This window comes from Micromys minutus (assembly GCF_963924665.1).
Source record: "Micromys minutus genome assembly, chromosome: 27".
In the NCBI taxonomy this organism is placed as follows: Eukaryota; Metazoa; Chordata; class Mammalia; order Rodentia; family Muridae; genus Micromys; species Micromys minutus.
The window spans coordinates 1,874,026-1,899,555 of record NC_137962.1 but is presented as its reverse complement, the minus strand read 5'-3'; the positions used below and the strand labels follow the sequence as shown (position 1 = coordinate 1,899,555).

The following is a 25,530-nucleotide window of genomic DNA, read 5'->3' as shown; positions in this document are numbered from 1 at the left end:
ATATACAGAGTACCAACCACAGCTTCCTCCTCCCAAGTGTCTACAGCCCAAGACTGCTCCCCTACCAAGAACTCTACAGAGCTTAGCTAACCCATACCCCCATTCAGCAGAATATAATATACGCTGGTTTTCCACAATGCTGTTGTGCCTCCATTAGATGGATGGCTCATCTGATCAGTTCCAATGCTGTGCAGAGTGAAGCACTAGTGGCTTCAGAATAATTCATAAGTAAAAAGAAAAAGTTAAGTTCTCTAGAGGGAAAGGATATACATTGGGCTCCCATTTCTCTACATATTGTTATATACAATTTCCTTTGCACAATGAAACATGGTATGAAAGGAGGGGACACTATAGTCAAATACCAAAAGACCAAGGAACTAGATCCCAAGGGATTTGGGAAGCATCATCATCAGACATAAACTTTACAATAACAGTGCCTAATCTGTTCAATAAAAGACTTGATGGAGGAATTCAGTGAAGAATTGAAACCTAAAGTAAAAAGAAAGAAATGGAGCCACCAGGAAAAAAAAAACCCTGGTAAAAGTCTACTTTTCAAAGGAGCAATAATAAGAATAATACAACTTCTTATCAGGCAGAGTTGTATTTTCACAACACTGAAAGAAATTGTCACCAACCCTTGCAAACAAAAAACTCAGAGGAAATATATTGGGTTTTAGTTCAAATACCAAGTGTGTGTATGTGTGTGTGAACACAGACCTTAGTTACCAAGGGGACATTACAGCAGATAATGCTCCACAGGAAGGAAATTTGAAGGTAAAAATATACATGTACTGACATGTTAGCCAGTAGTGGAGATAAGTGACATCTCTATGATTAGCTGAGGGCTCAAGAATCTTCTAGGCCTGAGCAGAATCTTCTTGAAGGTCTTAACACTATGCCAGAGTCTCCTTCTTGGTCTTCTGACCTGTCCCTATTTTATTGTCAGTGAATGTCCCAATTCAGATTAGTAGATCATTAACTGATAACTTTAAATCAGGGAGAACACACAGAGAATGTAAAACCAGTTTATTCACTTAATTTAGTCCACGAATGAGAGGGTTTAATGAGCAGCAAACACAAAGAAGAATCTTACTTTGCTCAAGCCAGTGGAACTTAAATGAAAGGCAAAAACAATAGCTTTTCCTTGTTCTGCATCACAGGGACAAAGACTAAAAAATAAAATTTAAAAAGTGGGCAAAGCTTACATGATAGTAAGTGAAAGCTTTGTTCCTGGGGTGTGGCAGGCAGACACAGGACATGGTTTATAAACACTGTTCACTAAAAAACTCCAATGGTATCTACTCACGGAACTAGATAGAAATGGTCCTTCCTTGGGATATGTAGTGAACCTATGTAGAATTTGGAAAGTATGGTAGACAGGTAGCAAGAGCTGTGTTTTGTCTGTTTAGAAACATTCCTCGGGAACACACTCATACATGGTAGACACTACATAAATACATTTTTGAATGTATGAATCAATGAATAAAGCAATCCTTGTCTTCCAGAGACTGATACAGTGACAGAGGAGGTAAGGCATGAATTGAATAGAGAATGAGGCAAAGAGCAGGATAGAAAGGGAGAGACCATTTAGACTGTGGTGGAGTAGGCAAGCTGGAACAGAAAATTAATGCTCTGAGTTTTGATAATTCTAATCATCAGTTAAATGGCTCTGCAGAAACTGAGGTGGGCAGAGTTGGGAGACATTTCAGAATGAGTTAACAGAATGCCTAAGAGCAGAAGAGGAAGTCTGTGAGATCCAGGAACCCAGAGAGACTGGGCATAAGAAGGTCATAGTGGCTGTAGGGCAACTTGAATATTAAGTGACCCTGAGAAAGTAGTTTGAGGACAACTTTTGAGACAACTTAAAAACCAGACTGTGAATTTGATATTCATGTACAGTGTAAGTTTTTTTTTCCCATGGAATATTAGCCAGTATAATAAAAACAAAACGGTATTGTAGTTACACTTGGAAATACTGGGTTTTGAAAAAGACACTTTAAAATGTTCTTCAGAGGTCCTTTTTAAAAAAACAGACCATAGTAGCAGGTATTTCAAATTCCAAAGAGAAATATTACAAGAAACACTTCTTCAACTCTATTTGCTACATTTGGAGGAACTGGTATCTTTAAAAAAGCAAACTTGGGTAAATAGTCTTGTAGGTAAAGAGTGGGGAGCAGCTGAAGAGGAGTGAAGTGAAGCATGGCCAACTCATGTTCTAGAAGGAAGGTGGAGAATATCAAGAACAGGAGAATGATTGACATGAGGACTAGAATATTCCAGAAACAGAGAAGACAGGAACCAGGCACAAAAGCAACTACAGGCTGCTCAGATTATGGGCATAGATACCATGAACAGAATTATGTTGGATTTGCATACTCAGCCAGAGGAGCTGAGCTAACAGCCAGGGATGAACTAAGATCAAGAAGAGAAGGGACAGCTAGCATGTATGGCTGATGGCACAATGGCTTTGATGGATATATAGAAAAGTCATGCCATCAACTCCTGAGTCAGGGGAGTATCTCAGCATGGGAAGCAGGGAAGTAAAACCAAGCTGTGCGCAGACAAAAAGAGATAACAGCTGTGGGAAGTGAACGCTAGTCTAGTCCCAGTGAGCTCAGCATGTCCGAGCTCCACCTGCTAAGACAATCGCTCTGATGATCAAATCACTTTTAGAACAAGTAGTCAAATGAGAAGTCATAATTAAACCATGACAGATTGCATCTTCTGAGCTTCCTATCTCTGAAAATGCTCCTCTATAGGTCACCTGTTGGGAAGCAGCAGGTGCCTCAACAGTGTGCCTAGTTCTGAGAGAAAAGGTGGGTAGGACCACAAGTCTCAGATGGCAGAGCCCTTAGGTCATCTTTAGAAGTCAACTTGTTCAGCTCCTCATTGAAAGATTTACTGAGAGACTTGTAGACTTGGGCTAAGAGCACTTATAAAGATATCTGTGAGTTTAGAAGAGTAGGTCCCTAGATCCAGCTCAGCCATTCTCACACACAGAGTGCCAGACCAGGTCTAGTTCTCCCAAGACAGCCACCACCTCTGTCGATGGTTTATGCTCTAGTATCCTTAAAAAGAAAGTGGACATAGTTCATTAAAAGGAACCTTCCTGTGGCTAAGTAAAACAGGGAAATGGAAAGTAAAATTAGAACAAAATAGTTGACACAGAGCTGGGTGAGATGTACAGTCAGAAAAGTGCCAGTCATGCAAGCATGAGGCTGAGTGTGTGATTTCCAGCATCCATCTAAGAAATGATTCCAGAGCTGGAGAGTGGGGTACATCGTATCCCTGGAGCTTGCTGAACAGCTTGTCTAGACTAATCAGCTACAGATCAGTGGGAGGCCCTGTCTCAAAAAAATGGAGAGTGACTGAGAACATCTGACCTCAGGGCTCCACATGCACACATACATGTGCACATGCATGCTACCCACATTTAAATTTGGATGCACACAAATATGTACACATACATACACCATCATATACACATAAAAACTCTAGTAGAAACATGTGTTACTGGAATATGTAATATGAAGCATTTGTTGTATAACCTCCTCCCCCCATTTGGAGGAACTGATATCCCAAGAAAACACAAGAAATACTTTTCTGTAGCCATCAAGTCTAAAGCTGGTCTCTCTTGGGAAGGGAAGTTGTCAGTTGATGTGATAGGGGAACAGAAAACAAAGCCTCTGTCTAGAAGTGGGGATGATTATAAGGACAAAGCTCTTTTTGTCTGGATTCAGTGTTGTTTGGTATCTGCCTGGGTTTGAACCAGAACATCTTGCTGACAGCTCTCCTTTGAGAGAAGGTTTGCCTTCCATTCTGACCCCCACACATCTGAGCAGCACACACCTATCTAGCTATAGATGGTTTTGTTGGAGGCCACTTGGTTTATCATCCTAGAACACCCCAGCATCCCAGAACCTAGTGTTTATAAGACAGATATTTCTAGTTTTACTTTTCTACCCTGGCAGACTTCCATCTACTTGGAGCTGAGTGAATCCTCATGACTTTACTTCTCCTCATGCAGACTCAGTTTCCCTGGCAAGTTTACTCTTTCTCCAAAGCTGCCATTTTCTCCATTAAAAGTTCTCCTTTAGGTGACTTAAAACATAGATGACAAAGTCTGATAGAATGGACTTAGGAATTCATCAGTGTTGGAAATTACAACCTTCAAGCTGCAGATTGTGAAGAGAAATTGGGTTCAAATACAAGTACATCTAACCTAAATGTCCCCTTAATAATTAACACAATCGAGCTCTCCATTTTGGTTAGAAATCGTTCTACCTGGAGTCTAAACTCAGACCCGTCATGCTGACCACATCGCTGCATTGCTGTCCCTTTCAATGTCTAAAATCAATAGCTGGGACCAAAGATTTTGCTTTAATATCCTTAGTATAGAAATATTAATATAAAATATTATACGTAGACTGCTCTATACAAAACACTTTGGGTAGGCTTATTAATGTTCTAAATTTTTAAACAGAGTCACATTCCAAAATGTGGTAAGTCTGAGATTTATGTCTGTGGGATCCAGTTCATGTGCTTGTGTACTGTGTGCACTAGAGATATGTGCCTTCCAATTTTATTATCAAGTGAGTTGAGTTTTGTTTTATTTTAAATTGGAATTTTTGAAAATTGAATCTTTCTATAAAAGATGTTATTAATCAAGTGTTAAACTTAGATGTTCAAATGTAACCCCCCCCCCCACACACAATGACATTTAGAGGTTCAGCCTTAAAAAAGAATCCAGAGCTCTCATGAATGTGGTCAGTCCTTTATATATTCTCCCTCCCTGCAGGGGGCGATTCTGATGCTAAGGTCCTGTTCCAGATGTTAGTAAAGAAAGCCATGGACTAATTGCTGTGCAGAAGGCAGGACTTCTGGGTCCCTGGAGGCAGAGTGCTGCTCCTACAGGTGGGTGGTCAGGGGAATTTAGCAACTAAAGTTTAGGGCAGATGGGAGAAACAGAGAAGAAACATTTTTTCCAGGAGAGAGATAGTAGCACCGAACAATTGTGCCAAGAAGGCAAGTTGAAAATGAACCACTGTGTGTGTGTTTTATATCCAAGGATTCAAGGGAAGCTTGGTGGTGGCTGGTAGTGTAGTTACTTTTGGAGCAAAGGTGGGTAGAACAAAACTACATACAACACCCTCTTATATGACGGTACAATGAGAAGGTAGCCACTACAAACCAGATGTATCAGTCAGATCTATCAGTGCCTTCTTAGACTTCCAGGTTCAACTGTGAGAATATATAACAATGTTTGTTGTTTAAACTGTTCAATCTATATATTGTTATAACATTCTATATGGACTAAGATGAAAGACTGGCCTAATCCCAAAGCAAAGAGTCACCAGGACCTGATGCCTGAGAGAGTGTAGGGTCTGGGAGAGGAATCTAGGACAAGCCCAGATGCTCCCTTCTTATTTATCCTCTTCAAGACCTACTGTTTCTATTCTGGACAGCCACAATTCATAAACTTAGGTTTTCTTCCTCTGGGAGGAACATGCACACACATGCACGCATGCACACATGCACACATGCGCACACACTCCCTCTAGGACTTCAGGGAAGCAATGTGATATGGTACAAGAAGTAGAAGCTGTGAAGGTCAGTTTCAGAGCTCAGCTCAACTGTCTATCTACAGAAGGAGATGAGGTTGGCCAAGTGCATCAGTCCTTGGTTTCCTGTCTCTCTAATGAAAATAGTAATGTGTGTCTCCAAAGGCTCAAGGGGACCTATGAATGATATGAGATGTCACAGCTATAACTTTAGGCACAAGGCAACTACCCCACAAATGTCCCATGGCTTCTTTTTTCATATCTGTCTATGATCTGTTAGAGCTGAGGAACTGTGCTGTAGCTCAAACGCTGATGACCCAACCCTGAAGGATCTTTCGTTCTAGGATTCTGATTTGTGGTTCAACAGTTCTAAGAATAATTTGTGTTATCAAAGGTGTTAAATGTTAGCTCAAAGGAGACACACATAGGAACAGGATAACAGGGATGGACCGCTATAGCTTCACTAAATAGCAGAACCAGGAAGGGTGCTTTTCAGGTCAAGCAGAGCAAAAAAAAAAAAAAAAAAAAAAAATCTGGTAAACATGCCCTTAACCTCTTACCTGCAACAGCTCAAACACAGCAAGGAGGTCCCCTCCAGAGAGATTCCCACAGAAGATGGGGTGATAGCACAGTTTGGGGGGCTTATAGTCTTGATCAGCCAGTGTCACTACTGGAGCAGCCACTGTGGCACCCAAATATTCTGGTTTTCCCTAGGGAAGAAATGAGTTTTTTTGATTGACATCCACTTAGTTCTGCCCAGCATCAGGGAAACTTTGCAAATCATTTTTACACAATTAGTAGTTAGCAGCATCAGCCTATCCCGTAACCCCACTCATGGCTTGGGGGATAGAGGATACTCTCAGGCTGAGAAGACAACCTTGGGGGCTCCCTAGACCAAGAATCCTTCTCTAGAGAGATTAATTAAAATAACCAACTAGAGTAGACTGACTGGGAGGGGAAAGTAAAATGCAAGAGAACGACAAGCATTCTAAAGGAGTTTCTATGGTTGACAGGATCGTGAGCTTCACAGATAAGTAAACCCAAGTCTCAAATCTGCTTCTCCCCTCCCCCCATGTGTGTAGCCTAAGTCAGGTACTAAACCTTTTTGAGGTTTATAAACAGGGAGAAAGCATTTTATTTGTTCATACATTCCCAAAGTGATGTAATCTTCTATATTGTTGGTATTACGTACTCAATATGTGATAAGGGAATGCCAATGGCATTGGGTTGGGAAGCTTCTTCACAGGAAGGAGAGTGAAGGGTGTTTACTTTTTGGGTCTTCTACCAGAAAATCTTTACTGAATGCCAAACAGGGAAAGCTACATTTTATAAATACATTCTGCCCAATTTACAGCAGGGGTGGAGGAGCAGGGGGAGGAGCATGGGAGGAGCAGGGGGATGAGCAGGGGGAGGAGCAGGGGGAGGAGGTAACACATGCATAGACATCAAAGGTGCAGGGAAGAGTAGGCCTAGAAGTTGTGTGTTTAAGTCCTGACTCTGTCTCTCACTGACCATGACCTTAAGGCATCCAAACTTTCCAGATCTGTCCTCATTTCTAGAGAAGAAGAAGGGCAGGACAAGCTTTTATAGCCACCATGGTTCCTCCAACTCTTGTGAGTCTCAAAATCCTGTTTCTTCTCTGATCTTGGTCCACTCAAGAGAACACTGAGAGTGAGGAAACTTTGGAAAATCTTTTAAAAACAACTGTTGTACATTATAGATTCTACCTGAGGAGGTAGGGATGTCAAATAAAAGATATAAATCTTTGTCATTCATTGCAGACTTATTAACTTAGAAAAGAATGCTTGTTTTAGTCGCTTAAACCCAAGTCAACCTTGGGCTTTTCTGAAGTTTTAACACATAAACTTCATTGAGGAGGAAAAAATTTTGTTCATAACCAAAGTGGGCTGGGATGAATGTGGACTTGCAGGGCCAAGCAGTAGCTAAATCAAAGAGAGTTAGCAGGCTGCATCAGTGAAGACGCCCATGCATTTCCCTTCAGCCAGGCAAATGTAGCAGAAACCTGTTTCCAAAAAGCTTGGAGGAGTTTTATATGTAGCAGTCATAAGGGACCAGCTGGGGATTTGCTGTAGTTGTGGGTTGGCTTATGCAAGCATCACATCCTTATGAAAGTGGGTGTTGACTACATTTTGCAAATTAGATGTGACTTTGATTGTGATTTAAAGAGAACTCTAGATAAAGGAGGGATGAGTGCATCACAATGTGCTGAGGTCAAAACCACCTCTGGGTGCTGAGTTTTCTGTGCCAGGACTCTATGATGTTCACATAAAGGCAGTTCCTGCACTTGAAAGGTGTAGCCAGTGTTGCTTGGTGACACGTACCACCGCATCGCTGTCATAGAGTTCCACCACAACGAGGGGTGGGGACTCCTTTAGCTCCCTCTCTTCGCCATGCAGAACCAACTCATTGAATAGCAGCATCTGGTTCCAGGTAGGAGAGAGAGTCTGGGAAATGACCTGGCAGGAAACAACAAAGGAGCCATTTAACAGTTGTTCAACAGAGACATGAAAGGCAATGAAAATTCATGGCTACTGTCTGTTATTTCCCAGTTTCTGGAAAACTTTGTATTCATAATGTTTTATTAGTGCAGTACTGCTTACTTACCTATTTGCATAAATGATTTGCACAAGTAATTACAATTTACCTTGGTGCTAAGATAGCATCAGTTGCTCTTTATTGAGTGTTTATTGTCTACTACCTATATAGTATTGTACATGCACTGTTTCATTTAAACCTTGAAATCTTTCTGAGTACTGTTATTTTCATACATGTTAAAAAAGACAACAGGTTCATATGTCTAGAGTCTACAGATGATAAACAGAAATTCCATCTGGATCATCTACTTTCATTAGCAACACCACTAACATCTCTACTTTAAAGATCCCCTTCACTGAAAATGGGGGAATTAAATACAATCAAAGTCCCTAATGTTGTATTTTAAATCCCATCTACTACAGTTTTGTGGGTATTCATTGACTACTTTGAGTAGTCCAGAATCTTCAGAATAACCCTCACTATTTGACATGACATCTTTCTTTAAGATGAATTGCTATGGTAGCAAGCAGTGACATTGGTAGTAGGTCGTACCTATTTTATAGATGGAGAAACTAAAAATCTCGGAAAGATGATAGTTTGAAGTATTGGTCAAGGACCATTCAGGTCTCACCACAACTAGCCAGTAGCTTTCTTCCCAGGGTGCTCAAGAGGAACTTTTTTTTTTTTTTTGGGGGGGGGGTTTCAAACGAGTGACTTTATTCCTTTGCTCTGAAAAGCTGTGTGGGGAACTTAACCAATGATAGACCAAATGGGGCTTTGAGACCTTGAATTTTAAAATCAGAAACAAACCAGGTACCCACCAGTTTGCTCAGACACAGCAGACTTGGTGGTTGTATATGAAAAGACTGTTAAGCAGGGAGATGGCATACATCTGCCAGCCTTGGTAAGTAGAGGGCAGTATAAACACTTTACACCCAAACTATTGGCAGCAGTTTCAATGTGATCAAGGTGAATGTGGAATGAAGATGTTCTTAACATGGCTAGGACTTAGTAAGTCTAACACACTAAAATCATGATTACATTTTGAAAGAAAATGCACAAAAACCAAACAGCAACTTTTGAGATCTTTTTCATTTGAAGGTAATCTTAATGCTATTAAAGTCACAAATGCTATTTTTATTACCCAATCCTAATTATCTAAAACACACATTGCAAACATACAAATATCTGTTCTCTCCACATGTCAGTGCCCACTCACCACGGTTTTGGAAGTGGGGAGAATAGATTCCCCTTAAATTGCAAGTCAGTAGGTGTTTCTTTACAGTTAACTTTAGCAAAATTCATACAAAATAGTAATTAACAATGATCTTCTTTACTTGTTAACTCACAAGGAAACACCTTCAAAACTGCATTTTATTAGTTTCTGTACTAAAATGTAGAAAAACTGAACTACACAAATATTGAAAAGTTAAAAATTCCTTAATTTTTTATTCCTGGTACCACTACCACAATTTACAGGGCAATATACCTGATGTAATGAAAAGGAAAAGAAAAAGACAAAGCTACAACAGATAAAAGACCTCAGGAATGTACATCTAATTGACACTACATTGCATTAATCAATAGCTGCACTTTTTGCAAACTGTGGCTATGACAGTCCTGAACAAGAAGGGCTCCTGTTTCAGCTGCAGTAACTTTTCTGACTGTGGATCATCGTTCCTCCTGTGGCAGATTTTTACAGTTCCTCTAATGCATTTAGGACGACTGTCTCAAAGTAACCTGCAGCTTTCCTGACAACTCCTCGCTCTCTCTCCTGCTAAGAACTGTAGCCGTTTCTGTTTTATTTTAAAACCTTCTGCTACCATATCCACCACTTCCACCTCCAGATCCATAGCCACGCCATAGGGACTGCCTGAGCTTCTTCCACCAAAACTGCCCCCTTTCATGGGTCCATAATTTGATTGTTGCTGTCCACTATAATTTCCAAAGTCATTGTAGTTCCCACCACCACCATAGTTACCTCCACCAAAATTCCCTCCTTCATTGTAACCATCATATCCTCCTCCTCCACCACCATAGCCACCGCCTTGGTTTCCATATCCTGGTCCACCACCTCCATAGCCTCCTCTACTGCTGTAACCAGGGCCACCACCATAGTTGCCACCATCACCTCCAAATCCATTATATCCACCATCACCACCTCCGTAACTACCTCTGCTGCCTCCACCTCCACCGCCATAGCCTCCTCTTCCACCAAAGTTTCCTCCACGACCAAAGTTTCCTTCACCACCTCCAAAGTTTCCTCCACGACCCATAAAGTTGCCAGATCCACCTCCACGACCTCTCTGAGATCCAGCTGACTGCATCTCCTGTTTAGAAAGGGCCTTTTTCACTTCACAATTATGCCCATTAATAGTGTGGTATTTCTGAACAACAATTTTATCAACTGTGTCATGATCATCAAAAGTTACAAAAGCAAATCCTCTCTTTTTCCCACTCTGCCTGTCTTCCATAACTTCTATGGTTTCAATCTTGCCATACTTTTCAAAGTAGTCTCTCAGATTATATTCTTCCGTATCCTCTTTAATACCACCAACAAAGATTTTCTTCACCGTTAAATGGGCACCAGGCTTCACAGAATCCTCTCTAGAAACAGCTCTCTTTGGTTCCACCACACGCCCATCGACCTTGTGTGGCCGAGCACACACCGCAGCATCCACCTCTTCTACACAAGAGTAGGTCACAAAACCAAAGCCTCTGGAACGTTTTGTTTGAGGATCTCTCATAACCACACAGTCTGTAAGTGTGCCCCATTTCTCAAAATGTTCTCTTAAACTGTCATCTGTGGTTTCAAAGCTCAGCCCACCAATGAACAGCTTCCTCAGCTGCTCTGGTTCCACTCAGCCCACCAATGAACAGCATCCTCAGCTGCTCTGGTTCCACTCAGCCCACCAATGAACAGCTTCCTCAGCTGCTCTGGTTCCACTCAGCCCACCAATGAACAGCATCCTCAGCTGCTCTGGTTCCACTCAGCCCACCAATGAACAGCTTCCTCAGCTGCTCTGGTTCCTTTGGATCATGGCCCTCCTCCCCCCGGCGGCGGCGGCGGCGACGGCCGGAGTCAGGCTGGGGGCGACCGGGCGGCGGTTTTACCTCCATTTTGAGACCGGACTCGCCTCTTCCAACTCGAGTTCAATATCAAGAGGAACTTTTGAAAGGGAGAATGTTATTTAAATTTGAATTTCTTTCTCTCTTTATTTAGACATTTGGAAAAAGGCCAGTTTCACAGAGCAAAAGGCTGAGTTGTTTGCAAGGTGGGTGGGCCCACACCTGGGAAGATACCACCCCATTAATATGTGGAGCCCACACTGGAAAGAGTCCATGGTTATAGCTCTTTTTCAAGCTGTGCAATAAAATGGGTTTCAGAAGTGAAAGTGTCCCACAGCTGCTGGATCCTGGGGAAATTTCCACAGCACCTCTGAACTGTTCCTTACTCACTATTATGCACTCCAGGAGGGTTAGAAGAAGGAACTGGCCTGCACTAGACGTCAGACTCACATAAAACTGCCAGCCTAGTTGTGCATCCAGCCAGATCCGGTTACAGCATTAAACTGTTTGTCCTGTGGTCACAGAAGGATATTTTTATAGCTCTTTATGTAAGCTGTCAAAGTATTGTGTGGCTGCAGTTCACCTCTCTTCTTGAGTTTTTATTTTAGAATATTTCATGTCTCAGATACAATGAAGTTTTAAAATGCCTCTGGAAAGATCTTCCATTTCTGCCATAAAAAGGACAAAGTTCAACCAGCTGATAAACAGAAGTGACATAGTTGCAAAGTCACGTGCTTTATATTGCTTTAGAAGAGACAGGTGAGCTCTCTGGCATGCACCTGACTGACAGAGTATTGTCAGAGTAGACTATGATATCCACAACATTTTTGAATTTGAGTGAATGCTTGCCTTACATGGTGAAAGAATGAATGAGTGCTAGTCTTAATGATGAATGAGTGAATGAATGCTGACCTTACATGGTGAATGAGTGAATGAATTTGAATAACTTTCTTCCCATGTGACTGGAAGTGCCATTGAATAAGACTCCAGAGGTCAGTATCCATTCAGTCTTCATTCATTCATTCACCATGTAAGGTCAGCATCCATTCAGTCCTCACTCACTCATTCACCATGTAAGATCAGCATCCATTCAGTCCTCACTCACTCATTCATATTAAGCCCAGCATTCACTCAGTCTTCATTCATTCATCATGTACCTACCTACTGTGAGCTAGACCTCTGCATAGTGGGTGCTTGACAGCCATTTGTATGAACAGATGAGAGGGAACTAACCTGTTAAGTTGCCATCATATGTAAAATATTCCTTTAAAGCAATACTTAATGACATACCAAAACAAGCATCTTCCACTTTGTTGCTCAGCTACCCAAATTAGCCTTGTTTCTTAAGGGCTTCTTTGGGAATCTCATACTGAGCTGAGTTTAAAGCAACAGTGCTCAATCTGTGGGTTGCAACCATTGGCAAACACACATTTCCAATGGGACACTACAAAATTTCAGTCATGAAATAGTAACATAAATAATATTATGGTTGGGGTGTCACCCCAATGTGAGAAACTATATTAAAGGGTCACAGCATTTGTAAGGTTGAGAATCACTTGTCTAAAGAATCATTTGGAAGTTCGGGGTAAGACTTAGCTAACACTCAACTATTAGTCAAATGTTCTGGACAGAATATATCAGTAATAGCAAAAACCTACCTAGATAGAATCTATGTTTAATTTGCTATCCTTTGACCAACTTTCACAAGTGACTTATGTCTTCATGCCTTAATTTCCCCTTTTTTAAATGGGCTTATACCCATTTGTCTGAAATAAAGAAGATTCATTGTTTGGCATACAGTAGGTGCTCAGTAAATGCTTGCAACCCTCCCTAATGTACTTCATCTCAGTCCATATTATAAGTGATCAAACCCTGAGGGCTGGGGTGTGGCTCAGGAGTAGAGTGCCTGTCAAGTATTTATCAAGCCTGAGGTCCAGTTCCTTGCATCACACACACACACACACACACACACACACACACACACACACACACACACACACTCATACCTACCCTGTGACAGCCCTGGTATACAGGTGATCCTGTCTAATTGCCCATGTCTTCAGAACTAAATATCAGTCTCATTTTTGGGAACACCAGGCTTAGCAATCTCTATTGTCTAAAATGCCCCCATCCTCCTCTTTCTCTCTTCCCTTTATTCACATCTGACTCCTATCAAATCCTTCCTCTATAGGAGCCTCTTTCCCTTTCCATTTATCCTTCAAGTCCTAGTTCTCCACAATATCTGCAATAACTGGGTTCTCTCTGAAATATTCCACACCGTCAAGTCATGTTGTAAGGGGTGGTATGCATAAACTAAGATGTATGAATATTAAAACCAGCAGGATATGGCTGTCTCATGAGCTCACTCACACTTCCCCAAGGTCACTTCAGAAGGTCTGTAATTGCATGGCTGAGGTACATGGATGGTCCTTGGATATATCTTCTGAGACCACTCTTGTCTGGAGATGGCAGCTACAATAGCAGCCATTATGAGCTATCAGGTAGAAGCTGTTTTAAGACACTGGCATTTCATGCTTTGTGAGAGAGATGTGTATGTCGATATCATACTTTCAAAGGTGAAGAAAGTGAGACCTAAAGGTAGAAGATCTTGAATTTGAAACAGGGGAACAGTTAAGTATTGATCATGTGTGTGTATGTGTGTGTTTGTTTGTTGGGGTACATGACTCATGAGTGTGTATCTGTGTACATGTTTGAAGGTGTGTGCTTGTGTATATGTTTGTAGGGGTGCATATATGGACATTTGTGGGGGTGCATGAGTGTGCATGTTTGTAGGGGTGCATATACATGTATGCATGTACACATATGTGAAGGATAGAAGGCATTATTCTTCTGGTATTATTCCTATGAAGCCATTTTTCTTGTTGTTTGAGACAAGCTCTTTTACTGAAATAAGAGTTGTCTGGCCAGTGAGCCCCAGCAACCTGCCCATCTCTGTCCAAACCCCCAGTGCCAGGATTAAAGTGCACACCACCTTGCCTGGCTTTCTACCTGAGGTCTATAGATAAACTCAGATCCTAATGCTTGTGTGACAAGCACTTTACAGACGGTGCTATCTCCTAGACCCTCTCCAAGGTCCGTGTGTATAGTCATCACTGTGTTCTCTCAAAAACCAGCCTCTGCCTTCCTGTTTCCATTAGACAATGAATGAAAATGGAGACATCTTTCCTCCAAGGTCTCTCAGAGATAGATGAACCCATCTCTCCATGTGGCTCCTGTAGGCCTTTGCTCATTCTTGCACATAGGGCTTAGCACAGTACAACCAGCCTATCTGCCTGATATGTGTGTTTGCCTCATACATTATACAGGAGCAGGATCTATCCCAACCCCTACCCTAGAGCTCATACAGTTCAACAGGTATTAGCTAAATGGACAGCATGCTGATTCCCTTAACACTCCCAGTATATGTGTGATAAATCAAGATATAGTTGAATCCATTAACTGGGTTCTAGGGGTCTTGAAGAAAAATGTGCCCTCTTGACATCAGCCAGTGCAATGGCAGCTACTCTTCAGTGATTTGTGTGTGTAACTTTTCACTTCTTCATAACACCTCTGCTTTAGAGAGACAAACTGGGGTCTAGTGAGCCATTTGTCTGGAGACATGCAGCTGCAGAGTAGACAAACCACATGGTGACCTTGCAGGTCTTTGTTTCTCACCTCTTTGCCAGGGCTTATGGTCTTACCCTTCCCTAGTCGACAATTCAAGAACAGGTCAGGCTTTGGTGAGTCCGACCCTGCAGAACTTGTGCTGACTGGGAGACCTTTTTAAGGTATGGCTTGGTGTGTGAGTCAGGGAGGAAACAAAGGAAACAACCACCTGCCCATCTCCTGTAACACAGCACCTGCCACCAAAGGGTGTTCTCCAGAGAGGAGGACTTGAGCACATCTGTAAAAAGCAACCTACCTGCTAAGTGCTCAGTTAGAACTTTCTGATCAGAAAGCTAGATTCTTCCTCCCCAGCAGGTCTCCTGAGGTGCTGACAGACAGTCTCAGGAATGTATTGGCTTCTCATTTCTCATTTCTTCTGGACTCTCAGTGCCCAACACCCCATGCAGGTGCCCTGGGTGCAACAGGCTCCTCTCTTCAGTCTTTTTAGCCCCTGTCTTAGCTTTAAGTCTTGTCCATCTGTTTTAGCACAGTGGCTCAAGGAAACCAATAGGCCTCTACAGCCTGTCCTTCCTGACCCAGACCGGTTTCTGGGTCTGCAAGACTGCACTGCAAGATGAGGAGGGCAGGGGTGGCACAGTGAGGGACAAGGCAGGGTGGGGTGACCCTTATCTTTCTTTCCCAGGCTCTGCCAAGCATCAGCTGTAGCAGCATTAGGAAGGCTTCAGCTCTCTTGTTACCTTTGTGGTCTGGCACTGGGACAGGAATGTGACTTTGGCAAAGGGATCTGAAAGTCCACTGCTGTCAGCTGCGATGAGGCCCCGGGCTTGGTACATGTGTGCCCTCAGCTGAAAGACATGCTGAGCTGCAGAGGAATTATAGAAAAAACAAGTGTTAACAGGCTTTAGGAGTGTATGTGTTTATGTGTATCAGCCAGTGACAGGTGGCTGTGTACCCTCAGACAACAGTGATACCAGCCCTGTCCTCCTCCGTGACCAGGTAAGTGTGGAGACAGGAGTGAGGCGCTAGTGCCAAGTACTTTAGAAACACACCACCCCATGAGGTTTTGCCATCTTGTGTTTTTTAATTATTATCACAGCAACCATGTGAAATATGTAATTATCTCCCCATTAATAGATGAGAAAAATGGCCCAAAAGTGGATGATATAATTTCACATGTGTGCAGAGCCCAGATTTTTCCTCTGCTTAAGTCCAAAATCCACCTTTTCCCACTAAGATGTCACATTTTAGCAAGTTTAAATAAGCATCATGAGTCCCTAGGAATGTCTTATTTAGGAGTGTGTGTGTGTGTGTGTGTGTGTGTGTGTGTGTGTGTGTGCACGAACATGTACAGGCTTGTCCACTGGTATATAAGACTGCTTTACAAATAGCTTTTACTTAAATAACCTCAGTAGGCATAGTGAGTTATCCATTTATCCCTTCTACTAGCCAATGACATTTGTGTACCAACTATGTAGAGTTTTGGTCTTGGTCTCTGAGGCACCGTAGATAGTATGGGGACTAAGATAGCTGTCTGTCCTTGGAAGCTCCCTGAGAAAAGGCAGGAGATAAGAGGAGAATGTGTTGGCATGGGGACTTTTATATAGGAACCCCCGTGTACCTATTGAAATAGTTCCACTTACTAAAACGAAGAACACAAATACTCTATGAGTATTCCCTCACCCAACATTCATCAATCCCCTCCAGAAACTTTTCTGTATAAGCCACACATGTCCACACAAAAACTTGAACACAGTCATCTGTAAAATAAAGGCTAATAACTTCCCATAAGGCTAAGGGCTGAGGGCAGTGCCTGGCACTTCGAACTTGCTAGCATGCTATTCCTGTTGAGTGTTGCAGTGTTGCATATGGAGCAGCTGAAAGCAATCTGGGAATCATCACAGCAGGATAGAAGTGTCAGGCAGCTTAAGCAATTAGAAATAACATGTTAGAAGTGTACATAGCAAAACAACAGGGTCTCAAGGATCTAATATATAGTGGGAAAGAGAAAAGCAGAATAACATGAAATCATAACAATTTGTTCCTGTGAGGTAAGATGTATAAATACAATAGAACAGTTCATAGTCACCAAAGCGCATTCAAGTACAAGAGAGCTAATTCTAGGGCAGTGGCACTGTCCTTTGAACAGAGACCTTCAAGGTGGTAGTAGTTGATAGGCAGGAATGCAATCCTTAAGTGGCTGTAGCAAGGATATAAGATTAGTCAATTAAAAAAAATAAAATCAGTAACATCAGATCATTTAGGAGAAACATTGTTGACTACTTTGTGTGGAGGTAAGGGTCCTGCACAGTGGAAGTCACATGACCTTAGACCTTAGAGATGTACATGAAGCATTGGAAAGTGTGGTAGGCTACATGGTACTCTTGAAGAAGGGTGTGTGTGTGTGTGTGTGTGTGTGTGTGTGTGTGTCTGTGTGTGTGTGTCTGTGTGTCTGTGTGTCTGTGTGTATGTGTGATGTGGGTACACATATAACAGGAACAGATAATCAGAGTAAGATGTCAGAAGGATAAAATTGTAGGTTAAGCTCTCAATGAACAGATGTAAAGGCTGATTCAAGCTGACATCAGTGTCCCCCTGAAAGTGAAAATTTGAACAGCCAAATCACCACACACTGGAGTGGGATTAAAATGAGGGATGGGAAGACTGCTGCCCTATACAGATAGTAACATACAATTCTATAGACAAGGTGTGGAAGGACAGGGAAGGCAGGATGTCAATGATAATTCCTGAGTTGACTGTTATGAGACCTGAACATTTCTCTCTCTTTACGTTGTCTGGCTTACATGAAGACCAGCATGGAGCCTAAGAATGTAGCAATCTTTTCAATACACAACCTAATTCTGCAGGCAGTTAGGAAGCCTGAGATGTGCACATTGCCCAATTAAGTCCTTGCCAGTTTTTGCAGTGCAAGGGTCTGCAAACTCCAAGCAAGTCAGTGGAACAAGAGAGGCAATTCTTGGAGGCTCAGTTCTAAAGCTTTCCATGTCTCCATAAACACCAATTAACTCTGATGTTGACAGGCTGGGCTCTGCTGACAAGAAAGTCCCTTAAAAATGACAACAGTAAACAAAGCAATGTTCAGCAGATGTTACAGGAACACAGACAGGAGACACCTGGGAGATAGCTATGTGTTACTTTACACACTACCGAGTTCAGCAGATTTCTCAGTCTGACTTGGGATGGTCTCATCCTTTGAGAGAATGCCCACCAGCTAGCTGCCCTTGAGATGACTAATCCTGAGATGTTAGCAGCTCTTCCAACTGAAGCTACATAAACAGGATATTGCACAAGTCTAGGTGTGCCATTTTCTTAGCCTACATTTTGGGTTTCTTTAGAAACCTTGAATCTTACCAAGTTCTGTTCCTAAGATTAGTCTAGCCCAATTCCTCATGCCATGAGTCCCCTATCTCCTGCCTCTGTGGTTTTTAAAGCCACATCTGGATGCCCACTTGAAACCAGTATCTCCTCTTGCTTCTCTCTACACCCCTGCCAGGTTTTCCACCTTACCTTCCATATATAGATGCAAAGTAATTGCTGAATGGCTCTCCTCTGGAGCATGAAATTCATCAGTTGGTGTGGAAGGCAGCCAACGCCACCAATGTCAGTGCTCAGCAGAAGGTCATTAGGTAACCATGAAAACGGCCTGCTGCATGGCATCTCAAAGCCCCAGAAAGGTCTCTCCTCTGGGTTGTTAGTAGCTGGAACAGTGAACATGTCTGGGGCTTTGTTTCTGTGTAGATGTTTCTATCTGAGGTGATGTGGGTGGTATTTGACCAAAGATTTAAAAAAAAGAAAGCTCTCAGCAGTTTAATGGAAGGCAGGTAAGAAAGTTGTGTTTGGAGCTGCTTTTCCCAACCCTTCAGCAGATGAGTGATCTCGTGCAATTTCTGGGTGTCTCAGAAATGTATTCTCCCCCTCTGTGAACTGAAGAAATCCCAGGGTTGAACAAGATCTATGTGTAGCATATACGGCACAATGCTTGGCATTTTGTGCTTTGTATTTTTTCCCAAAATAACACATTGACTGCAGACTATGAGCTGAGCCACCATTTCAAGAACCCCATCTTCTCTCACTAGGAATCTGCTTAGAATACACTGGCAGTCAAGATCAGCTGACACCAAAGGCTGTCATGCAACAGAGGAGAGGTTAAGCATGTCGTTCTGCAGTATCTCCAGCTTTGGTTCAACTCAAAATTCAACTTCAATAAAAGTGAAGGCAAAACTAATCTGTGTTGCCTGGATTAGCAGCTAAGACAAGCACAAAAGTTGAAGTGATTTGAAAACAGAGCAGAATGCAAATGTAAGTCATTAATATTCACAATGCAATTAAAATGTTACTGAAATGTAAACATAATGATACTAATGAAAGTAATCATATGAGTTTAAATAATTCCATAAAACATGCTGCCTTTCTATAAAGAAGCAATTATTCCAGGCTCTGGGCTAGAGAAACATAAACAACTTCACCAATACCAGTCGCACTGGGTCACTGAAGGGGTGTGTACAGAGTGCAAACCTCAGTGCTGTTCATGAGTCATTCCATACAAGAACTTTCTGCTTAAAATGCAAACTCATTTTTAATGCTGTTCATCATCTTTAAAGAAATCTCTCTCTCTCTCTCTCTCTCTCTCTCTCTCTCTCTCTCTCTCTCTCTCTCTCTCTCTCTCTCCCTCTCTCTCCTCACAAAAATACATACAAAAGTCCAGATGAAATACTTCTAAATGGAACATTGCTTCCTTTTGGAAGAGAGTACACTGAGTAATTATACTGAAGAAGGCAATGGAGTTGGTCCCAACTAAAGCACAAATGCATGAATGCTGTCACCATCCCTTTTTACACAAAAGCTCATCAGAGATGTCTCCTGCCTGCCTTTGCTCTGTGGGCACCATACCTTGGTATAGCAGGGCTGATGGTGGATGATGGGTGCCTGATGATTTGGAAGACATTTCTGCTTCATAGCCTGCTGGCAAGTTGTCCAACATGGCACTGGAGTATCTAGTGGAGCCCAGCCACAGATATATGTCAACTTTTGCCTGTACAGCCCAGCCAGCTGGCCGTTTCCCAGGAAGCTGGGGGAGAGAACAAGGAAGACTCTTTTATCACCAGAAGGCAAGTATGGACCATATTTTGAGAGAATTGATTCTTCCTGGATATATGAGGTTTGTACAGAAGGCCATTTTCCCAGGGCTCTGTCTACATTATAAAATTGAAAGAAATGGTCCCTGTTGTCACACTGCATAACTCCTGAGGACAACCTCAACATGGAGGCCTGAGGCTTAAACATGAATTCTGATAACCTGGATAATGTAGGCCTAACAGATACATGTACTCATCACCTGTTTCATAGATGAGGATGGTGCCTGTGCTCCCTTAGTCTTTAACTCACACACCCATTACTAGAGCCATGGAATGGTGACTCCAATTGTTGACCATTGGCTCTGAGCCTACAGCTTGCCTCTTCTTCAAGCTTTTCAATTTGCCTGGCCTTCCTAGAACCTTAGATACTGGGGTTGCAGCCTGAGTTTCTGTCCCTTCATTTTGTTCAGGATTGCCTGCTCTGCTCTCCTATCCCATGCTGTGTGAGGGAAAGTCCTGCCTGCTCTCCCAGGCCTTTTTGCCAGGCAGACATTTTCAAATTCTTCATCCTCCATAGGCAGTGTGGCTTTAAATCTCTAAGCTCTCTGCTTCCTTTCAATGTGGTGGCCTCACCTTTGTGTGTGCGTGTGTATGTGCACACATGTGTGCAGATACACAAATGTATTTGTGAAAAATTATAAGCCCTAAAACCACAAGGATAAAAGTTAATGTATTCATCATGCTTCTTTTGTTTCCTAGTCACTGGGCTTTGGAATCTCTCTGTCCCCATATAGTTCCAATACCAGCCCTGGCTGTACTCAGGGCTTCTGACAAGAGCTGATGACACTTAAGACATGGCTACTTCTCTATATTATATTGACTCTTCTAAGTGTCTCTTCCGGCAGGTTTTAGAATTGCCTCTCAATAACTCTCCTTTCTTCTACACTGAGTTTTTTACACGTGGAAGATCAGAAAGTCCTATTACCACAAGCCAGAACTTGTTCAGACAACTTCCCAAGCATCCATGGAGAGGTTTTGACTTCAAATTGAGCACAGCTGTTTGCCTTTGTAGCTTGCTTTGATGGTTCTTAAAGCAGATTCAGAATGACTCTGTCAAACAAACACTGCATGTGCCTCTGGGCTTTGGCCAATGGACTAGAGCCATGAAGCATCAGATACTGAGGCTCAGACAGGTTCTCCAAGTGCTCAGCTCTGGACAATGGCACTCACTCAGGTGATGGATAGGTAACTTTTATTATTGACTTGATTGGGTCTGGTCAATAAACATCTAACAAATTAGTGAGATACACCTTTGCCTGTCTGTGAGAGTGTTTACACAAGATTAAGTGGAGGGAGAGAGGGTAAGACACAATCTGAATGTGGACTTCACCATCTCATGAGCTGGGATCCCACAGAGAAAAATGGGATTAAGTGTGGGCTAAGCAGAAACATTTATCTCTCTTTTTCCTGACTGTGGATAGACACTCCCAGCAGGCTGTGGCAGACTGTGCAGCTTCAAACTGAGTAGCTAATACCAGTGATAGAAAAAGATATCACAGGCAGGTTCTCAACCTGTGGGCCACAACCTCTTTTGGAGCCACACATCAGATATTTTGTATATCAGATATTTATATTCCAATTCATAACAGTAGCAAAATAATCTTATGGTTGGGGGTCAGCACAACATGAGGAACTGTATCAAAGGGTCCCAGTATTAGGAAGGTTGAGAATCACTGGTTAAGGGAAGGGAAGGAACATCCCTTATTCAAAAGCACAGCTTGCTGTATTCAGCTTCTGTTTCTCCTTCTGCCTATGCAGTCTCAAGTATTAGATGGGAAATTTTAGAAATAAGTCATTGATGAGGTTTATTATACTATACCGTTATAACTGTTCCACTTTACTATTATCTAGGGTCATAAACCTCCAATTTTTCAATTAAACTTCATTATAGGCCTGGGTTTACAGGGAAAATAACCATATACACTGCAATTGCAATTGCTTGCTAGGCCCCCATTGGGTGTCTTGGAACACACCCCAGTGGGTAGGAAGGCACTACAAGTCTTAGCAGAGCTTTAGTCAGTACCTCAGAGTAAAACCAACCAAAAGCATTCCTTAACACACACATAGATCTGGTAGTAGAAGCTCATATTTAGTGAGAGTTCATGCTGTGCCAAAAACAGTACAGAAAGCTTTCTGAGCAGAAGCGCTCACATCAATGTCATGGGGCTAGTGAGGTTCAGGCACTGCACACTTGATTGGTATGCAGAGGGGTCAGGATTTAATCTTTAGAAAGAAGGAGCTGTAACTTATTCAGCTAATAGATAGATAGATAGATAGATAGATAGATAGATAAAACTAAACCACTTTGTTTTGAATCAAGGTAAGTACTCTGCAACCTGTAATTAAAAAAAATAATTAGAGAAATAACTTTCCTTCATCATTTCCTTGATGGTTCAAAAACTTGTTCAAGCAAATAAACGTTTATTGAAAAGGCTGAGTATCGAATTGGGTGCTTGTTTGTGTACTGTTTGATTCACACCTGGAAGGCCCTGCATTTGATTGACAGCAATGGAAGATGGGGTGGGAGGAAGAGAGGGAGGAGGAGAGGAATGAGATGAAAGGGAGCAGGAATGAGTCTGGGTCAGCCTAGGTTTATTTCTTCTGCTACTTGTAGCCATCCCAGGACATCAGTTCACAAAGGCAAGGGGTTTTGTCTGGTGCATCAGTGTGATGTTTCCGAGGCTTAAAAAAGAGTGCTTGGTGCCAGAAGAATGCTACAAATACTCGTGTAATAAATATGGTGATTTCTCAAAATAAAGATGCTTGGCACTCAAGAACTTACACCAGTCTAGGCCCTATTCTTCTTACAGAATGTTCTATCTCCTGCACGATATACCTGGCCATGGTCTCATTCACTCCCACAATAGATCTGCAATCCTTCCAGTAAGTATATTTTAGAAATAAAGATGAGTTTTGGGGAAAAAAAGCACCATTATCTAATGCCACAGAGCAAGAACAGATTAGAGCCAGTGTACACGCAGCTCTGTGCAGAGGCCCACTTTGCTCCTTACAATTGATGTATGTGTCTATGCACCTATGTAGAGAAAGCATCTAGTTACGTGTGGATTTTTACTCTGCTGTTCCAGGGGGTGGAGGGAATGTGACCTTCTGTATATCTTTCTGTTGGCGCTAAGCCTACACACCTTAGTTTTAGGTGTTTAAATTGTATGCCTCAGAACATACTGTGTTATATTCTATCCTTAAACTTTATTTTAAAAGTTCCTTTTCCTTTAATGAAAAAACAACAGAAAACATCATTCCTCTTACTGCTAGTAAAGAAACTATGAATATGTGCGTGTGTATACATGTGTGTATGTGTATGTGTATGTGCGTGTGCGTGTGTGTGTGTGTGTGTGTGTGTGTGTGTGTGTGTGTGTGTGTGTGAACTTATAGTGAGAACCAAAACTCAACTCAAACCCTGTGAAAGTGTTCTACAGGATCACTGCTATCTATATTCCTAAAGCACATAACATAGGAATTTTCCTAATAAGCATTCCGAAATCAGAATTGCTCTCATGCATCAAAGTTTGATTTATTCAACCCTTTGAGACTAGAATGGAGAGCAGATTAAAAAAAAAAAAAAAACATTAAAGAATGAAGAGGTACATAAACAGTTCTGATAGCCAACATCAAATCCTGCAGGAGGCGTAATGCTCAAGTCTTAGGCTTCCCCATGCATCATCTATCTCCTCCTCCTAAGATGGACCCAACAAATAGATGGTCCACTAAAGCCCCTGTTAGAGGTTGGAAGTCAAATATCCTTCCTGGACTTTTGAGCACTTGTATTTCAGCCAGAGGCACTGTTTGGGGGAGGCTGTAGAACCTTTGGGTCTGTAATCTAATTAGCAGAAGTGTATTTGAAGAAGATCTCCTCTTTTTTTTTTTTTTTTTTTTTTTTTTTTTTTTTTTTCCCTTTGGCTGTCACCTCTGCTTCTTGGTCTATACATGCAAGAAGTTTCTTGGATAAATTCTTATTGCCACAGACCCATGTTAGTCACCATTCCTTTCCCTATCCTGCCACAAAGGACTGTGTCACTTCACCTGTGCGTCAAAATAAATCGCCTCTGCCCTCAGATGGTTCCACAAGGCAGTGACGGGCAAAATGACTAATTTAACTGTACATAGATTCTCTGGAGCAATAAACCAACAAACCTGACCTTCAAAAATGTGGATGCTTCTTGACTGTAGATCTTTTTCAAATTAGTTTTTTAAAAAAGAACTATTTATTTATCATATATAAGTACTCTGTAGCTGTCTTCAGACACATCAGTAGAGGGCAACAGATTTCATTACAGATGGTTGTGGTCACTGGGATTTGGACTCAGGACTTCTGGAAGAGCAGTCTGTGCTCTTAACCACTAAACCATATCTCCAGGCCCCGACTGAAGATCTTCTGTCATCTTGTGACCCAAGGGCAATGTGAAAGTCTATGACTTACCAGTGTTACAATCACAACCTCCTATAGGTCTTTGAATGCTTAAGGAATGTCTACCCAGCAGACAGCTGTGCCATAGAATAAACTTTAGTGAATTTCTGACTTAGAAGTTTTAGAGATCAAGACAGTCTGTGTTTTTTATTTCCATTTCTGAATTCTCCACTATGAAACTGCACCTTCTCCTTGCTTTTCTGTTTTTTTTTTTTCTTCTTCCAGATTTACTGTTTCAGAAAGGAGTGGGGTAGGGGGATATAATAAAAGGAAGTGGTGAGTGGGAGGGAGTTGAAATGGGAGGTGACAATCAAAACAGAAACGGAAACAGTTTTGCTGAATCTTCCTTTCCACGCTCACTTCCCTCATGGTAACTGAATTCAAGAAGACTTTAGTGATCATCTTTAGCAATCACAGTGGCAACAGGAAAATGGAGATAAAGAAAGCAATAAACACATTGATAGAGATAACACACAGGCTGGATACTTGTGGGAAAGCAGTTCTCCTATCTAGCAGTACCTATCCACTGGCTTAATTCGACAGCTGCTCTTTGTTCTAATTTTGTACGGTGCCAGGATACACCACAATATTTAGCAGAGAGTAACTTCATACCACTTTCTAGTATTTTTAGCACAGGGACTTTGGAAATGATTTGCTATTTTTAAGACAAATCTTTCTTGCTTCTGCAGCACTCTTTGAATGGAGAAGGTGAAAGGAAGTCTCTGATATTTGGGATGACTTGAGTAAAAAATATGTTGACTTTTTTCACTTATAGTTTTATAGAAGCAGATTTTTAAAGTTATTTTAATGACATGACAGAAAGAAATAAGCAAAGTCACTGTGTTAATTCTTTTTCTCACCAATGTGCCAAATTCCCAGCAAATGCAACTTCAAGAAAGGATTCATTTTGGCTTGTGGTTTAAGGGAGGCTACAGCCAACCATAGGTAGGGAGTGGTGAGGAGGGAGGGTGAAGTAGCTGTCTGTCAGGTCCACAGGAAGATGTCAAAGACAGATGAATGCCCTGCTCATCTCTTTCAGTGTTCCTTCCTCCATTCACTCTGAGATCCCAGCTCATGGGATGATGCCACTTACACTCAGGGTGGGTCTTCTCACATCAGTGAAGGGTTTCTGGAAACA

The 25,530-nt window shown here is 41.9% G+C and overlaps 2 protein-coding genes across 2 annotated transcripts in view; both read right to left on the bottom strand.

Annotated features, from left to right (window-relative positions):
• The window catches only part of FER1L6 (fer-1 like family member 6), a gene marked incomplete at both ends in the record, with an annotated part of 122,170 nt that overhangs the window by 43,013 nt on the left and 53,627 nt on the right, over positions 1-25,530 (bottom strand). The window contains 4 exons of the mRNA XM_080938937.1: positions 6,122-6,271; positions 7,904-8,038; positions 15,551-15,675; positions 19,722-19,899. Of these exons, the coding sequence (XP_080795063.1) occupies positions 6,122-6,271; positions 7,904-8,038; positions 15,551-15,675; positions 19,722-19,899 (588 nt within the window). The remainder of the gene's footprint in view (positions 1-6,121; positions 6,272-7,903; positions 8,039-15,550; positions 15,676-19,721; positions 19,900-25,530) is intronic.
• On the bottom strand, positions 9,240-10,955 carry LOC308437780 (heterogeneous nuclear ribonucleoprotein A3-like). The gene has a single exon (XM_080938938.1). The coding sequence runs from the start codon at positions 10,862-10,864 to the stop codon at positions 9,848-9,850; it is 1,017 nt and encodes a 338-aa protein (XP_080795064.1). The 5' UTR covers positions 10,865-10,955; the 3' UTR covers positions 9,240-9,847.

Coding starts and splice junctions, on each gene's coding strand:
- LOC308437780 (XM_080938938.1), bottom strand. CDS start 10,864: ATGAGAGATCCTCAAACAAAACGTTCCAGAGGCTTTGGTTTTGTGACC.